This window comes from Maniola jurtina, chromosome 21 (genome assembly GCF_905333055.1).
Source record: "Maniola jurtina chromosome 21, ilManJurt1.1, whole genome shotgun sequence".
Lineage (NCBI taxonomy): Eukaryota > Metazoa > Arthropoda > Insecta > Lepidoptera > Nymphalidae > Maniola > Maniola jurtina.
This window is the reverse complement of record NC_060049.1, coordinates 4,345,304-4,364,330: the sequence shown is the minus strand read 5'-3', so window position 1 is coordinate 4,364,330 and position 19,027 is coordinate 4,345,304. Positions and strand designations below refer to the sequence as shown.

Sequence of the window (19,027 nt, the reverse complement as noted above, 5' to 3'; positions counted from 1 at the left end):
ATATTTCCTGCCATTAGTTTTGTTTGGAGAGTGTATAAAACATAGTTAGTCAAAATATGCGATGAGCTAAAATCAATAGTTCTAAGTATAATGCTAGACTATATAGACAAATTGTGGCATAATTCAAACATTTATTACCATAGCAAACGTAGATTATAATATTTATTGTGTTACCGTAGACTATAATATTATTCTTTGTATGTGTCATTTGTATGAATAAATGATTTGTCTTAGATGTCGATGTACCATCACAATCCGGAGAAAGCTTTCAGGCTTATCTATTATAAGATTTTTGTACGTGAATTTATGTCATGTAGTCAAAAAGCATGTATGAATTATTCCTTTATTTACTATATTTTTGTATGTTATCATTATTTGGTGGTGGGTTTTATTTTTCTTCTTGATCCTTGTGCATGATTTTCTATCTCGCCTCATCCGCTGCTATTGCAACATAATATAGAAAAAAAAAACATCTTATGGTATGTGTATTTGTACTGCAATGCATAATTGCAAGATTGCAGTTTTGAAGATTGGAGTTGTACGCGCGTGGATGCCAACTGCGCAATCGGTTAGCAGTCTCGCTGCAGTTATGAACTTAACTGCAATAAAACTACATCTAAACTGCAATTTTGCTGTTGGCTTGCCGTCATTGTAATCTATCTGCACAGTTGTACTTTTTCATATTTTCATTATTTTTCTCTTTAGGCTGTCAGGTTTTCAAAGTCAAAGTAGCTTACAATATAAAGAAATAACGTGAATATTCCGCATTTAAAATGGCCACCAAACAGAACAGCTGTTTTGAGTTCGCCATATTTTGTCGTGGTTTTTATAGTACAGTCATCAACAAAGCTACGTTTGCACCCGCCAGTACAAGCGACTATGTACGGATGCAAACCTATGCTTTGCTGCTGACTGTACCTAGTAATTAGTACCATAAATTAAAAGCTTTATTTTATACGACTCTTCCTAAACTACTAAATTACAACATGACTTATTTATTTTTAATTTAATCGTAATACCCGCCACAACGTCAAAGAAGTTTCACTTCAACGCCGCGTAAAAATTACAAGCACTAATCCTATTATTTTTAAAATCAAATCTCATTCTAAAACGGATTTTTATTTATCTGTTATATATACGTACGTAATAGTTTCTTTTTATTATGCAAAATGTCGATGAAAATGCCAAGTACGGAGCCATCGGTACGCAAGTCTGACTCGCACTTGGCTGGTTTATTTTTTTATCAAATCCTGTTGAGCACAAGATTATATGCTAACATGCCTTTTATGTACCTACATTAACTTTAACCAATGGTACCGATTCTGATAAAAACTAAATTTTAGAGTGTATAGTGTATGCATCTTTTTCTTACAAATTTAATAAGAAAAGGACAGAACAATTTTTAATCTAGAACTGCCAAACCTCGTGACTTTAGGTGCTTTTGTAGTGTTTAAATTTGTAGATTAGCACTAAAATTTTGAGCCTTTAATTTAAATTAATTTTTCGTCCTTTTTTAGCAATATTAGAAAGAAAAAGACGTAGATACTCTAAATTTAGCTTAGAGAAAAACATCAGATTCGACACCATTATTTACACTTTTCTTAACCCTTCATTATTCCATCCGATAAAATACTTCCTTCGAATAAAAATACTTCCGAGTAAGACTCGAGGCACATTGCGGCAGAGTTTAAGCGCAGTGACCTGTCTTTTCTAAAATATGTCAAAGTAAACTGAATATTTCCACTTTATAATATACAAAATTGCGTGTAACAAAATGAAAAAGAGGCAGAGATATTATGAGCTTTTTTCATTTTGATTTCTAAGTGTAATTTTTTTTTGTGTAGTGTGTAATTTGATTTCAAAGTACTCGTACATAACCGACATGAAATCCAATACACTTTGCAATTAATATTTTAAAAAAGACGTATCAGACTCTGCTGCAATATTTTTTGATCCAAACACTTCACAGAATTTGATCAGATATTTGCACGTTTGAAAGCTTTTGACGATTGTGATTTTTTTTATTTTTTGCCCCTTTCGGCTTTTAGTATTGCAAGATTTTTCCCTATTTAGTTGCATTGAAATGGCTGCACTTTAAGGTAAGATATATTTACTATATAAAAGGTTTTTAGGGCGCTTTGAATGTATAAGGGGGATAACTTTCATACATGCTTTTAATACTGGTGCATAAAGGTTAATGATACTAAGAAATTGTCTACCGTAAAGTTAATCCTAATCCTAGTTTGATGGAAAATTTTGAATGTGTTAGAAACTAGTGATGAGAGATTAGTCTGAATATTTGCATGTTTTAAATATGTAGATATTATTGTGATGTGTGCCAAAAAATTTATGTTACAACTTCGAGGTTAAAATATTTTAAAAGTATAACACCTGATAAGCTAGTGTAACAACTAATAATTGAATACGTTAATCTAACCACGTAACAAAATAAACTCATTCTTATGAAACGGATATTCCAAAAATATCGGGAAAACGTTTGTATGTGTGTCTGTGTTTGTCTTAAAAATATTCTAAGGCCGCGTTCACTTTGGACGCGTTTTCGTATAAGTTTTGCAGTGTTGTCTCAAAGTTTGTCTCGGTATGTGTGTACGGTTTGACTGAGACGGCTCTTAGGTTAGGTTGCGGATTGCGGAAAAGAGATAGCGACGTTGAACTCCTTGATTTTTATGTCAACTGTCTCCTTCCTACAACCCGCGCTCTAACCGTCTCAATGAAACAGTATACCTGCTAGTATACGAACCAAAGCATCTAAAAATAATACGCTTTGATCTAGGGTCTGTTTGCTTTTTATTCATTAAAATTTAGCCACACTCGAGGCACTGTTTGTGACTGTCCTTAGTATGAGGCAATTTGACGCTGAGGCAAAGCAAAGCGACGCCTTATATGCCTTGAGCCTAATTCTGTTTTTGGATTATATTAATGTTATAAAATTGACAGTGACAGATAACTTCGGATGGCGGGAAGACTCGTCGGGGAGCGAGGCTGATGCACCACACTATCCGTTAGACCTCAGACTCGCTGAGGCTAGGTAAGGATTTCACTTTTAAAAAACCTTAAAAATTACTTTAGATTTTCGACGTTAACTAACCCTGGAAATTGTTCTCGCGTCATCTTACATTTTTAGCAATGTTATAAATCCCATTCATCATCATTATCTTCTCAACCCATCGTCGCGGGCCATTGACCTATTGAAGACGTTTCTCCGCCCAGAATGAGGAAAGCTTCGGCCATAGTTCACTGTGCTGGTCAGGTGCGGATTGGCTTCAAACGTATTTGAAAATATTATGGAGAACTTTCAGGCATGTGCGTTTCCTTGCGATGTTTTCCTTCGCTGTTAAAGCGAGTGATATCGACCTCATAAATATATCGTCTTTATGCATATGTCAATTTCAAAAAATGTGTCAATTTCAAAAAAAAAAATATCTGTGTAAAATGTCCTTCCAAACCTTACAGATTGCAACTAGAAGAGCGCTTAGCTCAAGAGGCGCGGGAGAAAGGGCCAGAAGAGAGAAGGTTGAACGATAAGCGAATCGCTGAAGAGCGATTGAGAGGCTCATACAATGATGTCAGGAAGAGTCCCATAGACGACAGGCGGCGTGATCCCGTACACTTTATATTGGGAGGAGACAAGTATGTATTCATTTTTAAAAGCTTTTTATTAGCTGTTATTCTGTGCCCGAAGGGTGCCGACGGAACTCTTACTAAAACTGCACTGTCCGTCCGTCCGTCCGACTGTCAGCGGGCTGTATCTCATGAACCGTATTAGGTAGAGACTTGAAATTTTCACAGAATGTGTATTTCTGTTGCCACTATAACAACAAATAGGTACTAAAATTTTCAAAATGGCTGCCATAAAAATTAAAAAAATTAAAGTGTTATTTCTTGTAAGATGGTACAGAACAGTTTATTCGTGTGCGAGTGTAACTCGCACTTAACGGATTTTTTTTCGTATGTTGTCATTACGTCGAAATTCGTAACTGATTTTTGGGCTACTTCCACATGCTCGAATTAGTCTCTTCTTTTTCGGAATTTTCTACTGAAAAACGTAAAAGATATCACACTGCAATGAGAGCGAACTGAATACCTTGTCAACTTCAATAAAAATTATTGAGCAAGTTAGACTCGAGAATCATCAAATGTTAGTGTTTCTGGACATAAGAATATCAAACGAGAAATTGAAGTATCATGGATTTCGTGTCCAAAATGTATTTTTAATTTTTTTTGAAAAGAGTAACTGCTGAGTTTCTTGCTGATTCTGTAGGAAGGGCGATCCAAAACCATTTGTATTTGTTTGAATAAAAAATCTTCAGATTCTTTAACGTTTCAAAATTTTTGTTCCAGCGTGAACTGGACAGGGGAAGACCTAACACGTGCAGTTCACTCGCAATCCCAACCTCAACTGCGCGCTTCCATGCGAAGCATTAGCGGGGCACCGCTACCCCCACCCAGACGACCTGTGTCCTCCGGCCAAATACAGCGATCCCGGAGCACCGACATAGTCCCATACAACCCGGACGACCCAAAACCGCAACAAAAGCAACCATTCACAAGACAGAAACCTGTAGCAGAAGGTAACGAGAATTCTGAATCCCCTTCTAGCAATACTCCCCCAGAAGAAGAATCCACGGATTCCTCCCTAATGGATGATGAAGGTATTCCCAAACCGAGGAAGCGGCGTCTACATCTACCCTTCGGGAAAAAGGCTAAAACCCCAGCGTGACAATCGTCCAAAGTACCGTATTGTTGCGATTTACTAGTTCCCAATAGATATCCCATGTGTCAAATGTAAGGATATTGAATATGCGTATTTATTATCTGAGATTCCGATTTTATATTAGTTTATTTTAAGAAAGTGCAGTAAGCGCAACCTAACGCTTTCTAAAAGTAATAAAATACCGTACCTTCAGTATAAGACAATGGGCTACACCAATAAAATACAGTACCCTCAATATAAGATTTTACGTTTACGTTGATAGTATTTGACAGTCGAAACACTTTAGCGTTAAGGTGGATGCGACAGGTCTGCCCGCGAAATTCTATTTGGTTTTTCGCAATTTGTAAACTAATACGACAAAGTAGACTTATGGCATTTTATTTGCGACAATATGTTATACTGAGGGTTGCGAGAGTGTGACCGATGTTGATTTCCTTAACCTTTACGTCAACTGTCATCGGTGAAACGGTATACCTAATAGGTACTCTCCGAGATTCCGATTTTAAATACATGTATTTATTATTCGACATTTAGGGTTTCAAATATTCAATTACAACCGAAATTAATAACCAATCCTATCTATAATCTGTTGATAGGTTACTTAGCAATGTTGTTATTAATAGGCTATTTGGCTAATTTATATTTATATAAATATTTTTGGAAATCGTTTTAAATTATTCTTTACTAGAGAATGCCCGCGACTTCGTCCGCTTGGATTTAGATTTTTATAGATCCCATGGGAACTGTTTGATTTTCGGGGATAAAAAGTTGCCTATTTCGATTACAGGGACGCAACCTATTTCGGTACCAAATTTCACACAAATTGGTTAAGTGGATCGGCCTTTAGGAATCCCGCGGGAACTCTTTGATTTTTCGAGATAAAAGTAGCCTATGTCCGTCCCCGGGATATAAACTAACCCTGTACCAAATTTCGTCAGAATCAGTTACACTGTTGGGCCGTGAAAAGGTAGGAGATAGATAGACAGACACAGACAGACAGACGCACTTTCGCATTTATAATATAAGTATGAATTACATAATAAGCACACCACGTTGATATTTTTCGGAAGATCTACTATTAAGAATTAAAATCAGAAAGTTAAGTTTTGAAAACCGCCCCAAAAACGACATTTCTGTAATGGCGCGTGTGACGTCACACGCTAGTAATCAAGTTCACAGATGTTTGCACAATGTGAACCTAAGCAACCTCCATGTATTAAAGTACAGGTTTAAAAGATTTCCAAAAATTAGTCAAATAGCCTATTAATAACAAAGTTGCTAAGTAACTTATCGTCAAATTACAGATAGGTAGTTTATTAATTTCTGCCGTTAGGGATTAATTAAGCGTGATTGTCTTTACTGATTTTGTAAAATAGTCTGGATTCTCTTACATTACGTCAGATACTTATTAAAATAACAATTCTTAGTTCGTTCAATGAGTTGAGTGAATGGGTGTAGCTTTTCCCCTGTAAGATGATATTATTTAGTTATTTAATTTATTTTGCACGTTTGCTTTTATGGTGTTAGCTATACAAATGCACCGATTGAAATTTTATTTTAAGTTTATGATGTAAATCTCTTATAAATCTCTAATTTTAATTTCGATTTCGAACCCATTTTTTTTATTTGTATTATATTTGATATACTTACAGGGTGTTTATTTTAACTGGGACAGTTTGAGGAAATCCAAAACCATAGGAGATACAAAGATACTGTTTTAGAAACCATTAAACTTTTTTTTCTTTGAGAGCAATTTAATCCCAGTTAAAAAACACTCTGTATAGCTAAATGGATTCCCATGTTGTGATTAGAAATAAACTCGAAGGTTTTAATAATAATATGTATTTAAAATGTAGAAATCATGTCAATTGTTTATATGTATCTCTTGCATAGGTTTTTGGAATGTTTCATTGAGTTAATTATTTATTTTGTGCTTTTTATGAATACATAATTTTGACAGATATGATATTTTATAATTAATAATAGGTGCATAGAGTAATTAATAAATATTATTTAAACAATAAGGCAAGTGGCAGGCTCACATATTATTCAATGTCAAACCTTGAAAGGAAAAATAGTACAGGGCCGTAGCCAGAAAAAAAATCGTGTGGGTATATTTTACCTTGAATTTTAAAATTCGAGGTAAGTTAAAATTTACTTTCCAAAATGCTAGATTGGTATCGAAAACTTTATTTCTTAGAACTTAGGCTACAGCTCTGTCAGAATAATATAATGACAATGTTAATACAATAAAAATTCAACCCAGTTATGCCAAAATATACCAACCTATAAGTTGTCAAGAAACTTGGAAAATCATGAAATACATAATAATTGAAGCAACTTAAATATACGAATGCTCTAAACCAAAGTGCGCAAACTGGCGTTTACGACAATTACATTTAGTTGAACCATGAGCAATCACAAGATAAGTTCAAAAATTGATTTTTTCGAAATAATTCAATGTGGCTTGGTACATTTTTGGCATAACTGAGCCCAATCGTATTAATAAAGTAATAATATAAAAAAGCAATATTATCAATAATGTTAGGAAGTATATCTATAAAACATCCTATAGTAAAGTAAGATAAGTCTAGCGAAAAAATGTCCTTAAAGGAAATCTTAGCAAAAATTAGAAAAAATATTTCATACAATAAAAACAAATCTTTTTTACATAATAACCATGTTAATTCAATACTTAAAATGGTACTTACCTATTTAGTTATTCGGGCAAAAACAAATCGGTTGTGGTTTTTGTATATTATATATATATATATGTATTTTGACTATTGCAAAACTTGCATTCATTGTATGAAATGTAATAAAAATATATATTACCCGTATCGCATCATTCCCTATGTTTTGTAGTATGATAGCGATATAATTGCCCTGTAGATGTAATGACATAGATTAATTTTAAGAAAATTTGGTGCTAAATGAATCATCAGACTGAATCGTGGATGGCTCAAGTTTGCTTTTCTACGATTTGACGAAGAAAATTGTTGATTTCATGACTTGTTGCCATCACTGCATGTTTTTATATTGTACTTACACAAATAATGTCCTCCATAAAGTGAAATAAACACCAAAAAGTATTCTAAATTGAATCTTAGTTTATACTATGGCACTAACACTTTTATAGTAGTACATATTATAATTTTTTGGATTGCGAAGACTTGACTCCCTATTTTGTGTGTGTAGATATTTTTAGTTAATATGTAAAATTACCCCCCTCCCAATTTAAATGCTAGTTCCGCCCCTGGTAAATTATAGTTACTTAAATGCAATAAACCAATTCGTATTCAATACATTTTCTTGCACTTATGTTATTTAAATGTTTTACTTAAAACCGCAGTATAAACTAAGATTTCGAAGACTGGAACTTTTACAATATTGTATTTACAGTACTTAAACACCAATTAAAGTAGCACCTTAGTTGTAATTAATTTATGCGAGTACAAAATTGTGCTTGGTTGCGCCATACAGCTCGATTTTAGTTAAAAAATAGCCCAATTCAATATAATTATATACTTACTTGGTATTGTAATGTAAACACATTACGCTCAGCATTAGGAAAGAAGAAATTTGACCTTGAACCTGCGCAGTGGGTGATTTATCGATGTATCGGGTGGTAGAAAGTGAGTCGCAGGGGTATTTGTACTGCCTAGCGATTGGTTCGTTAATCAAAGTCAATCTAGGTTTCACGCGCTGATGTGAACACATACCTTTGCAAAAACAAATCTTGGGTATGGTCGCCCATAGCGTCTGTTTTCCCCTCAGGGCGCGCTCCGATTGGTCGATGGTCAGATCGCGTTGCAACACCATAAGACTGATTTTACCACCAGAGATATGCTATGCAGTTATGCTGTGAGGAGACGGAAGCTAAGTTATTTGTGACCGAAATTATGTGTCTGTTTCTACTAATGCTAACTTCATAGTGGCTGATTGTCCCTCCCTGTGTTGGGGACAATACGCAGAGACACTTTAAGCTTTTATAAAATAACAGAGGTTTTGCACGCGCTGGCTCTTAGTATAATCTCTCCATATAAAAAATAGAGCTCTGTATAAAATTGTGGTGTACAATAAAAGTATATTCATAGCTTCGTTGAATCTGTTTCCACCAATCCTAAGCGTACACATTTCTGTTGTAGGTGGTGGGAATTTTATTGAAGCCCAAAGGGACTCACCTTAAAGTTCGTGTCTTAAAGAGACTCGATCTTCAGGCCTAATTTGTGAAGGTGTTCTTTGAATGTTAAAGATATATCTATCCTCTCCAGTTTCGAAAGCCTTATTTTGTGCTTTCAGTGCGATACTTCGAGTTTCTTGCTGGTTCTTCTCGGTGGGAACGGCATTCCGAACCAGTGGTAGATTTTTTTCACGATTCAAAAGCACTTGTAAAAGTTTAATTGAATAAAACCATTTTGAATTTGAATACCATCAACGTATATAAACTTTATCGCTGTTGTAACCGGTTGGTGGTGGATGTAACTAATATTAAAAAGTGTTGGGGCCAGAACTGGCCCTTGTGGTAGACCACTTTTAAGTTTCTTCCTTTTGCTCTTGCAGTCCCTCACGAAAACTTCAAATTCACTGTCAGTGAGCAATTGAGCGTACTAAAGGACAGAGGTGAGGTTGACTATCTCTAAGTTGGAACAACGGTAATTCAATCAAATTAATGAATTTCTTTTTCTTTTTCAAGTAATGTCACCTGCAAGAAAGGAGAAGGAGGAAAACTCGTCGGCTTTGCTTGTTTCCCCCAGTCCCAGTATGTGCCAGGCCATTGTTTTGAGTGAATATTCTAATTTAATATCCTTTCTTTTGATATTAGATATCGTATATTGTATGTTCACACAAAGGTTTTATATGTTTTACTAGTTTTCGGAGAAACTTGAAGGTGTTTGGTCTGAGCTCCCCGCGGTGATCGGCGGTGTTGACGAAGTTGTAGGGAAGACGCTCTCTATTCGTTTAGTTCATGTTCGGATTTGCAAGGATTGATTGGCTTGAATCCTGTCTGAAAGTCGCCAAATCACGTGTTCGCTGTGCATTATTGCAACTTTGTATAACTTCTTTTTTATTTTCACATCCATCTTGTCATAACTTCTTTAAAGCTTCAGTATTTGCTCCATGCCATGGAAATTCTCCTATTTATTTCCTTGTTTGCGAAAGAGACTGACTAAGTACACGTAAATTTTCACGTACTCTATATTTTCACACCCGATTTTTGTTTTTGCATTCGAAGATAGGCCAGCTTTTTTGATCTCCCGTGCCAATTCTTCCACCACACAGCCGAAATCCTACGCATTATCTGCAAACACTATGATTTCTTCTGCGAAGCGTAGGTGAGTCAAGTATTCACCGTCTATCTTCAGTCCATTTTTTCCCACTCTACGACTCTTGAAAATAGCTTTGAGGATTGCCGTACAATTTTTTGGCTGGATCACCTTGTCTTACGCCTCTTCTTATGGCAAACTCAGGACCATCTATTTCTTATCTGGTTTTTGCACGGCATTTGGAATGAATGCTTTTGATGAGGTTGACATATTGTGTGCTGTGATGAATCTTGTCAAATGCTTTCGTATCGTCTAAACAAATGTAGAGCTTTCAGCCATATTCATTTGCTATCTCTATCAGTTGTCACAACCAGAATATGGTCAATGGTAGAGAATCGTTCCCTAAACCTGGCCTGCTCTAGTGGTTGGTGTTCGTCTAAAGTTTTTCTGATTCTGTTTAGAAGTATTTTTGCAAAAATTTTATAAATATTTGACATGAGGCTAGACAAGGCAGGGTGCACAGCTGCTTTCTAATTGATGATTGATGACATTTTCACCAAGTTTTATGTTAGTTAATTTTGCTTCCTCCAATGCTAAGCAATGTGAAGCAATGGAAATGATTGATGGATATAACACACCTTCATAGCAACGTAGCATAGCACGTCTCTAGTGGAAAATCAGCCTAACGCAGTAATGTGTATACAGCCTCATAGTTAATTTTCACTATGAAATTGTTAGTTTTTAAGATTCAATGTCACAAAACTGCAAATATGTCCGCAGTATTTTAGACAATAGTCACGAATTGTATTGAGTGTTTGAACCACATTAATTATTACCGATCATATAAAATCCGTTTTTTTGCGTGGTCGGTAAAAGTGTAGGTTGTCCATCTGCCGTACTAACTACAGAGTAATATGTATATTCACAGTACCTATTTTTTTTTTGCGCTAAAACTCAAAACCTTAAATGTGTTCAAAGTAAGATAACTATACCAAGTGGGGTATCATATGAAAGGGCTTTACCTGTACATTCTAAAACAGAATTTTATTTATTTTTATGCATAAAAGTTTTTGATTTATCGTGCAAAATGTCGAAAGAATACTCGAGTACGGAACCCTCGGTGCGCGAGTCCGACTCGCACTTGGCTGGTTATTATAAGAATATAAAGATTATTATCATTGCGCTAACCGCGAATATTCTTTTGTATAAGTATTCATAATAATAATAATGTTTTTCAGCAGTTGTGGCCGAATAACGACACGTATTTTGAGACTTGGTGTTCCTAAAGACTGTTTTTGTCATAAGGATAGTGTCAAAAATCAGACGCAAAGATGCTCTAAGACATGAGACGCTTGTCAATTCAACCGTGTTAGTGTAAAGCCTAATAATAAGAATAAAAATACATGGGTCCAACAGTCCCAAAATCGCACGGGCATTAAAAAAGCGTTGCGTTAAAACACAGCGTTGCGCTGAAAATGCAAAGTGCGCGTTAAAAAAGCGTTGATGTTTGAACAGATACTTGGGAATGCATTTGTTCTATTTGAACGCTTTTTTAACGGACGTTAAAAAAGCTCTCGTGCGAATGACTTGGTCTTTCTGTGAATATAGTAGCTACAGCTAGCACGGCAGCCTTATAAGTTATATTAAGTAACGTTTGGATGTATTAAATCAGTTTTTAATGTGAAATCTGTAAAGCGAACCCCAGATCTGACAGTTGTGTAACAAAAGACAAATCGTGATAAAGAAAAAGTTGTTATAAAAAGTTAATAAATCGTTCTAAAAATATTTATGGTTTATTATTTCCAAAATGGAACTCAATCCACACTTATAAATCCGAACGATGCGGATGATAGCCGTCCGCACCGAACTCATTTAAGGGTTCCGTACGCAAAGGATACCTACCATCTCTATTAAGTTAAGTCTCCACTGTCCGCCCGTCTGTCTGCCAGCGGGCTGTATCCCGTGAACCGTAATAGGTAAGAGTTGAAATTTTCACAAAATGTGTATTTCTATGGGGCATGAGACGGGGTCTGCCCGCGAATTCTCACAAATAAGTCGATACTAGAGCTAATTTCTTAAACTGGACCCTTTGAAGTAAAGATTTTTATATAAACTTGTGAGGATGATACTGCCATTGTCGTAATTAAAATGCCATGCCATGCGTTGTCGTATTAGTTTACAAATTGCGAAAAACCAAATTAAATTTGAATTTCGCGCGCTTCCACCTTAATAACAAAATAATAAAATTTCAAAATGTTTTTTTTTAAATATGACAAAATTATTTTATAAGTAAATACACTGCCATCTACCGTAGCTTTATAAAACTACTATGCACTTGTGGCTTGCAGGCACAGACCAGCGCGGGCAGGTTCGAGCACACGTGTTTCGTACTTTAGTGTTTTAGTCTGCCACTAGATCACTAGATGTCGCTCTTCGCATCAGGCGCATAAAGACATCGCGTTTTGAAGATTCTCGCGATGGCAATGTCGACCCTGGGCATCGGCAGTAAAGTCATACTTACCTGGCGTAGGGGACACCGTGATCAAGAAGGCGGTTCCCCCAGAGCGAGGCCCTTCCATTGCACTGCGGCTGGGTTGACCTCTGCGATTATCCCTAATGTGGATAACTCGGACGCGTAATTTTTGGTAGTGGGGACTGCGTACGCGCCGTCCCCCCAGAATTAATTGAATTGAATAATAGTACCAAAGTACTTGCGCTAAACTTACCCGTTTGCCTACCTAGTAATCCTGGTATGCTTGCTTCTTCCTATTCTCAACTAAAACGGGTAGGTGGTAGTCCTTCAAGAAGATAATATTATTTTAACCGATTTAAAATTTTTAGGGTTCCCTACCTCAAAAGAAGTAGTCTTCCCGTTCACCCAGAATCATCTTTGAACTTTGAAGTAGAGTCATTCAAGAAGATAATATTATTTTAACCGATTTATAATTTTTAGGGTTCCCTACCTCAAAAAAAGTTGTCTTCCCGTTCATCCAGAATCATCTTTGAACTTTGAAGTAGAGTCCTTCAAGAAGATAATATTATTTTAACCGATTTATAATTTTTAGGGTTCCCTACCTCAAAAGAAGTTGACTTCCCGTTCACCCAGAATCATCTTTGAACTTTAAAGTAGGTAGGTCTTATAGCACAAGCATAGGGAAAATCCGAAAACCGTTTTGTGCTTACATTACAAAAAAAAATTGCTATTTTTTGGACGATGGTTTTTATGATCGTTTATTGTATACCTACACTTCAAGGTTTCTAAATAATTTTTATGCATATCAAAAATTGCGGCAGGATTCGAACCTGTTGCGTCTGCCTGGGAATCGCGCCCGGAGCTTCTTAGACCGGTAGGCAACGGTTCACTTGCTGCTAGTGCTGGAGATAAATGTATTTGCCATCCATTCCATATGCCATCTAGTAACGACACATTGCAGTTATCGAAACTACTAAATAAAAGAATGTTTTATTATTTATACAAAGTATTTCGTTTTATTCATGTCATAACATGTTACATTATTTCTATAATATTAATCAGAGCCGCTGTGCTTTGATGACGCACTGGATGCGGACCCGCTGCGGGAGCCCTGTAAGAGACAATTCAAATTAAATTCAAAATACTGGTCAAGTGCGTGATTCGTGTGGAAGTCCCTTGGAAAGAAACGTATTACATTTATGTCATACAATATAATATGACGTATGAAATCAATAATTAATTATTCTCAATTTCTCAATAATATAATTAACTAGGTGATGCCCGCGACTTCGTCCGCGTGGATTTAGGTTTTATAAAAATCCCATGGTAACTTAGCTTTTCCAGGATAAAAAGTTGCCATTTCAATTTCCGGGACGCAAATTACCCCTGTACCAAATTTTATATAAATCGGATAAACTTTTAAGAATCCCGTGGGAACTCTTTGTTTTTCCGGGATAAAAGTAGCCTATGTCCGTGCCCGGGATGTAAGCTAACTCTGTACCAAACTTCATCAAAATCGGTTAAACTGTTGGGAAGTGAAAAGCTAGCAGACAGACAACAGCAGCCCTATTTCGGATATGAATAGAAATGAAAATGTCGCCATACTTGTCTTGATCCACTCTTGGAGCGGCTTCGCGAGCGCGCGGAGCCGCTTCCAGACCGCGAGCCCTTGGACGAGGCACGCGACGTCGCGCGCGACGACCGCCGGCTAGCACGCGACGACGCGCGGGAACTGGCTGCCGATGATGGCTTGGAGCCCTAGGGATTAATGAATAAGTTTTTTTTAAATTCATTATAGGCAAGCGCTGATGGAAAGTTATAATGTGGCCTAAGATGGGAAGCGTTTATCTAGAAGATGCCTATTCACTCTTGTTTTAAAGATATCTGGATTGTAATTGATTGGAAACACAGATCGCGGAAGAGTATTCCAAACCTTAACCATGCGTATGAGGAATGATGACGCGAAACGTTTCGTAGATAGAATGTCGACGACATAAGGACAGATTGCGCAAACCGGACCGAAACCTTCTTGAACCGGATCTGAAAGTACTATTAGAAGAGCAAATGACCTTGTTGCTTCCTTTAGAGCTCGCTCTAGATCCTCTTCCGCTGGCGGAACTGGCGCGAGATCCCTTACTCTTAGAACTGGCGCGGGACGAGCGCGAACCGGACCGGGAGCGCGCCGAGCCGGACCGGGACCGGCCTGAACCGGATCTGAAAGTTAAAAAATTACATTTGTAAGGCTTTAAAAACTAACCCTCAGTTTGCTGTTTGAAAGTTACCTACTTTATAAAATAAATATTTGGGGTACTTTCAGGATAAAAAGTAGAAGTAAATAGGCGAGAAAATAATAGAAACAATTTTGGTCCCAATTTTAGCACAGTTTTAGGCAATTTTGCTAGGAAACATTAAGGTGTATTTATTTGTATTTTGATGCTTTCGAAATTATTTCAGATCTGTATGCAATGGGACAAAATCGTTCAGACTTAAAAACAGTAATTTAATCAGAAGGTAGCATTTTTTTTATTTAAAAAAATAGGGAGCAAACGAGCAGGCGGGTCGCCTGATGTTAAGTGATTACCGCCGCCATTGAACATTTGCAGCACCAGAGGTACCACCGATGTGTTGCCGGCCTTTCAGGAAATTTGTTGGTCCACCCCTTGAATAACCCCATGTTGTAATCTGGTGGGAACACCGCCGATGGGAGTTGATTCCACAGTTTGCATGTGCGTGGAAAAAAAGGATCTGGCACAACGGGCGGTCGATTTGTTCAATGTATTAAGTAAAAACAGGAACTTACCTCGCGGATCCAGAATGTGCGGAACCTGAACGAGATCTGGATTTCCTGGATCCAGAGCCAGATCGCGAGCGACTCCTTGATTTGGACTTGGACTTTGACTTTGACCTCGATCTGCGCGATCCTTTCGACTTTTCCGATCCTTGGGGAGACTTTGATCCTGATTTGGAACGGGAACGCGATCTAAGGAACGAAGATTAATTATAAGTAATCGCACTATCAAAGGTTGCCTGGTAGAGATTGCTCTAAGCAATAAGGCCTTTCTGTGTTTTCTTTCTGCGTTGTGTTCTTTTACATGTGTTTTTGTGTGCAATAAAGTGTTCTATCTATCTATCTAATATTATAAAGGCGAAAGTTTGTGTGTATGTGTGTATGTTTGTTACTCTTTCACGCAAAAACTACTGGACAGATTTGGCTGATATATAATATGATATCCTTGCATAAGAATTATACTATTAGAATGTATGAAAGTGGACAAACCCACCTCTCCTTTTCTCCATTCTGTTCCTGTTTCTCTTCCTCTTCTTCTTCCTCGTCTTCTTCTTCCTCATCCTCTTCCTGCGAAACATTTCATAAATATAAAATTTCCATAAATATAATGTTTTTTTTTTTTAAATCCTACTCAGGGCAATCCTAACCTGCAGCTTTTTTTTTGGGAAAAAAGAATATTAGTCATGACTAATATTCCTCTTTCCCCTCCAAGTAAGCGAAAAGCTTGTGCTAGGTACGACAATAGTGCAACGGGTGGGGTTTGAACCGCCGACCTTTCGGAATTCAGTCTGCTCCTGAACCGTTGAGATAGCTCAAATGGCTCTAAATGCTGGGTTTTTAGAAGTAAAAAGGAAGAAAGCAGCCTCCTATTTAAGAACTACCCCAAGAATTCTATCAACTCAGCATTGCTGACAGAAAGCATTCAGTAAGTGAAAAACCAGTACCTGTGGTGGTTCAAGCTGCTTCTCCCTAAGCCGTAGCATGCGGTGTTCGGCCGCGCTCAGTGGCCGGTGGGTAACCACTAGCCTGGTGAGCCCCTGAGCCGCGACGCCTGCTCTAGCTCTCCTCTTGGACAGACGGACTCTGGTTTCCAACTCGTTGTAGTAGATGCAGTGATTTCGAACCACCTGAAGAGAATAAGGAATATATTTTTAAACAACACACAAAATACCACCACTAGGTTTCAACCAAGGTTCGGAAACTGGTTAATTTTCCAAACTGAATTTAACCATTGACCGTGAACCGGAAAAGTTTATGATTTCAGTTACCTCTACTGGCCGGCTGACTCCCACTGTGCCGGTTTTTTCATTATATTATTATGAACAAAAAGGTGCTTACCAAAAAGTAGTTCTCTTCGTAGCCTTTAGAAGCTTTACTTTTGACGTTCCAGTTGTACTCCCTGGCCATCTTATACTCATACGTATCGCCGTCCATATAGGGAATACCCTCTACGATGTCGCGACGACGCTTCTGTATTGTATCCTCAGTGGGCAGGCAGTATGCTACAAACTGTTCTCCGCTTTCGTCCATCACACCCCTGGAAGAAAGAAATAGATTTATGAAAGTTTGGTTTGGTTTCAATTTTCAGTGGTATATTTTATTTCAACCCTAACCCTTCTCATTCTGAGTGGAGACCCATGCTCAGTAGTGGGCCAGCGACGGGTTGATCTGCTTGAACATGATGATGATGATGATTTTATTTCCACAAAAAAGTAGATTCAAATTGAAACTCTTCAAAAACTGGCCAAATTGGAAAGTTTGTAGCAAACCATTTATTTTTTACTAAAACCAAATATCTAATCAGTTTAGGAAGATTCATTACATTTTAGAGTGAAAATTATGTTCTAAATAGTTTTGATAGCTGCTGAGATGGAATGCTTAGTATTTATTTAATAATAAATTGCAATTAACCAAATTGCATTTACTTGTATTCATGGCATATTATTATTTATAAATCATATGTGTGAAAAGAGCAACCACCAAGTTTCTTACTGTTTCTTCTTGTTAGAAAAGGCATTCTGAACCAGTGGTAGATGCATTTAATTATTTAAAAGTACTTGTAAAAGTTTATTTGAACAAAAAATTCATTCTATTCTAGTCTAACCGTTTTATTTGAATCAACTATACCATTTAATTTTTTTTATATATTACTTACCTAATCATAGCCTGTGACATAGCTTCAATCTGTCCAGCAATATTCTTATCTGACGGGGCCGGGTCTGAATCAAAAATGACTTGGGCACATGGATACTTCCACATATCAAAGTCGGGGAACACTGACATGACTTCAACTGGAGTCACCCCAGGTTTACTATAATGCTTCTCAATTGGTATCTTGTTATCCTCAAAGGTCTTTTCAATAGCCTTAATTTGGCTGTCTCTGTCCATGTATAGAGTTTCCTCACTGAATATTTTCTTGACATTGTAACCGACTTTGGCTTCAACCTATAAATATTAAGGGTTTATTTTAGCAACTTTTTGTAAAGTAGGATTGGAGTTAAAGGTTAACTCTTTACAAGTGGGGCTGCAGCTTTGCCCCATTTACTCGCCCAGTATCCATTAAAATGGAAATGGGTGAAGATGTGTTTTGCAAACCAATCAGATTCTACATCTACATAGATTTAAGCTTATAAAATTCCTGTGGTGATGTGGCAAGAAGAAGGTTCACTGGTTGAGTAAAAGAATAACTGCAAACAATCTAAACAGACAAATAAATTTTCTCATTTACATATCATTAATATGGACATAAATTAGATTATTATGATCAATTTAATGATCCAATACTGAAAATTCTTTCATTGATAAATAGTTACATTATCCCCCAGTGTAACAGTCTTTATATTATCATGAAAAGTGCAGTTTCTGTAGGTTAACAAAATAAAGATGTGGCAAATAAAATCTAGTGCTTTTAAGCATGGTTAAACTAAGCTTACCTTTTCCATAGACTGCGGCTGAAACCTAGTCTGCTCAGTGGATATATACTCCGAACGACGCAACCAAGATACACTTTTAGCATGATGACGAGATCGCTTAGAATCTTGGGGTGTAAGCACATCATCTTCCAAAAGTTTCTCATCCGCCGGATCAAGTATCGCGTTACCGTCCCCTTGGTATATGTCCCGATTTATCAAGTCTATATGCACTCCTAAGTCATGCTCAGTCAATACTTCATACCGATAATTTTTCTCCAGAGAAGTTGGATTGTACTGTATGAATCGTGTAGATGGGAAAGGATAGGTAATAAACTTCAGGTCAAATGGTATATCAGGTAACGTGTTGCAATATTTCACTCGTGTAACTAGTTCAGACCTGAAAAATAATGTTAATTGAGCCTTTTTAACTTAAATTTAGGTAAAAAAAAAATCTTTAAGCTTCAGCTTACCGTCTTTCGCCTGTCCTCTGAGGACGCTTCTCCCGTTCGGGCTCATTTGTTTGAACTGTCGGCGGCATGTTTTAAGTTGGCACTTTATTTTTAATTCACATTAATGGAACACATCAGGCTTCATATTTATTTTCTAAAATAAAATATGGAAATTAAATTAGAAATGTTTATTTTTCGTACAGCAATTGGTTATTGGTCTGTGGTACAGCAGGCACAGCAGCAATTTTTTTTAACTGGTTTTACGACTCTGGGTTCTAACCATTTTGAGACTGCACAGCAAAGCAACAGAACTTCAGACTCACAGTTTGAGTTTACAATGTTCCGTGACGACTATCGTATAAATATTTTAATATGGCAACTTTGTCCGGAAACGCTCAATGAG

At 36.8% G+C, this 19,027-nt stretch overlaps 2 protein-coding genes and 1 non-coding gene across 6 annotated transcripts in view; 2 read left to right on the top strand and 1 right to left on the bottom strand.

The window, feature by feature from the left end:
* Nucleotides 1–5,418, top strand: part of LOC123876320 (stromal interaction molecule homolog) — a 52,207-nt gene extending 46,789 nt beyond the window's left edge. For 2 of the 3 annotated variants that reach the window (XM_045922546.1, XM_045922544.1), the window contains exons 12-14: nucleotides 2,959–3,049; nucleotides 3,475–3,651; nucleotides 4,363–5,417. In XM_045922546.1, the coding sequence (XP_045778502.1) occupies nucleotides 2,959–3,049; nucleotides 3,475–3,651; nucleotides 4,363–4,741 (647 nt within the window). In that variant the 3' untranslated portion in view covers nucleotides 4,742–5,417. Of the gene's footprint in view, nucleotides 1–2,958; nucleotides 3,050–3,474; nucleotides 3,652–4,362 lie in introns of all 3 variants that reach the window. The other variant, XM_045922547.1, reaches the window with a different exon arrangement.
* On the bottom strand, nucleotides 183–18,821 carry LOC123876321 (RNA polymerase II-associated factor 1 homolog). 2 transcript variants are annotated; one of them, XM_045922549.1, is made up of 11 exons: nucleotides 18,646–18,821; nucleotides 18,197–18,572; nucleotides 17,419–17,708; nucleotides 16,602–16,800; nucleotides 16,208–16,390; nucleotides 15,757–15,830; nucleotides 15,276–15,455; nucleotides 14,545–14,689; nucleotides 14,081–14,233; nucleotides 13,515–13,586; nucleotides 183–193 (listed from the first exon to the last, which is right to left on the bottom strand). In XM_045922549.1, exons 1-10 carry the CDS (start codon nucleotides 18,711–18,713, stop codon nucleotides 13,530–13,532), a joined length of 1,725 nt encoding a protein of 574 aa, XP_045778505.1. In that variant the 5' UTR covers nucleotides 18,714–18,821; the 3' UTR covers nucleotides 183–193; nucleotides 13,515–13,529. The 2 variants fall into 2 exon arrangements, with proteins under 2 accessions (XP_045778505.1, XP_045778504.1); XM_045922548.1 differs by lacking the exon at nucleotides 183–193 and having other exon boundaries at nucleotides 13,468–13,586.
* LOC123876566 lies at nucleotides 12,516–12,677 on the top strand. Its single transcript, XR_006798378.1, has one exon. It is a non-coding gene; the product is annotated as a U1 spliceosomal RNA (small nuclear RNA).
* Nucleotides 18,822–19,027: the final 206 nt, after the last annotated feature.

Coding starts and splice junctions, on each gene's coding strand:
- LOC123876321 (XM_045922549.1), bottom strand. CDS start 18,713: ATGCCGCCGACAGTTCAAACAAATGAGCCCGAACGGGAGAAGCGTCCT. Junction 16,391..16,601: donor ACGAAGAGAACTACTTTTTG/GTAAGCACCTTT, acceptor TATTCTCTTCAG/GTGGTTCGAAATCACTGCAT. Junction 14,690..15,275: donor GCACATTCTGGATCCGCGAG/GTAAGTTCCTGT, acceptor TTTAACTTTCAG/ATCCGGTTCAGGCCGGTCCC.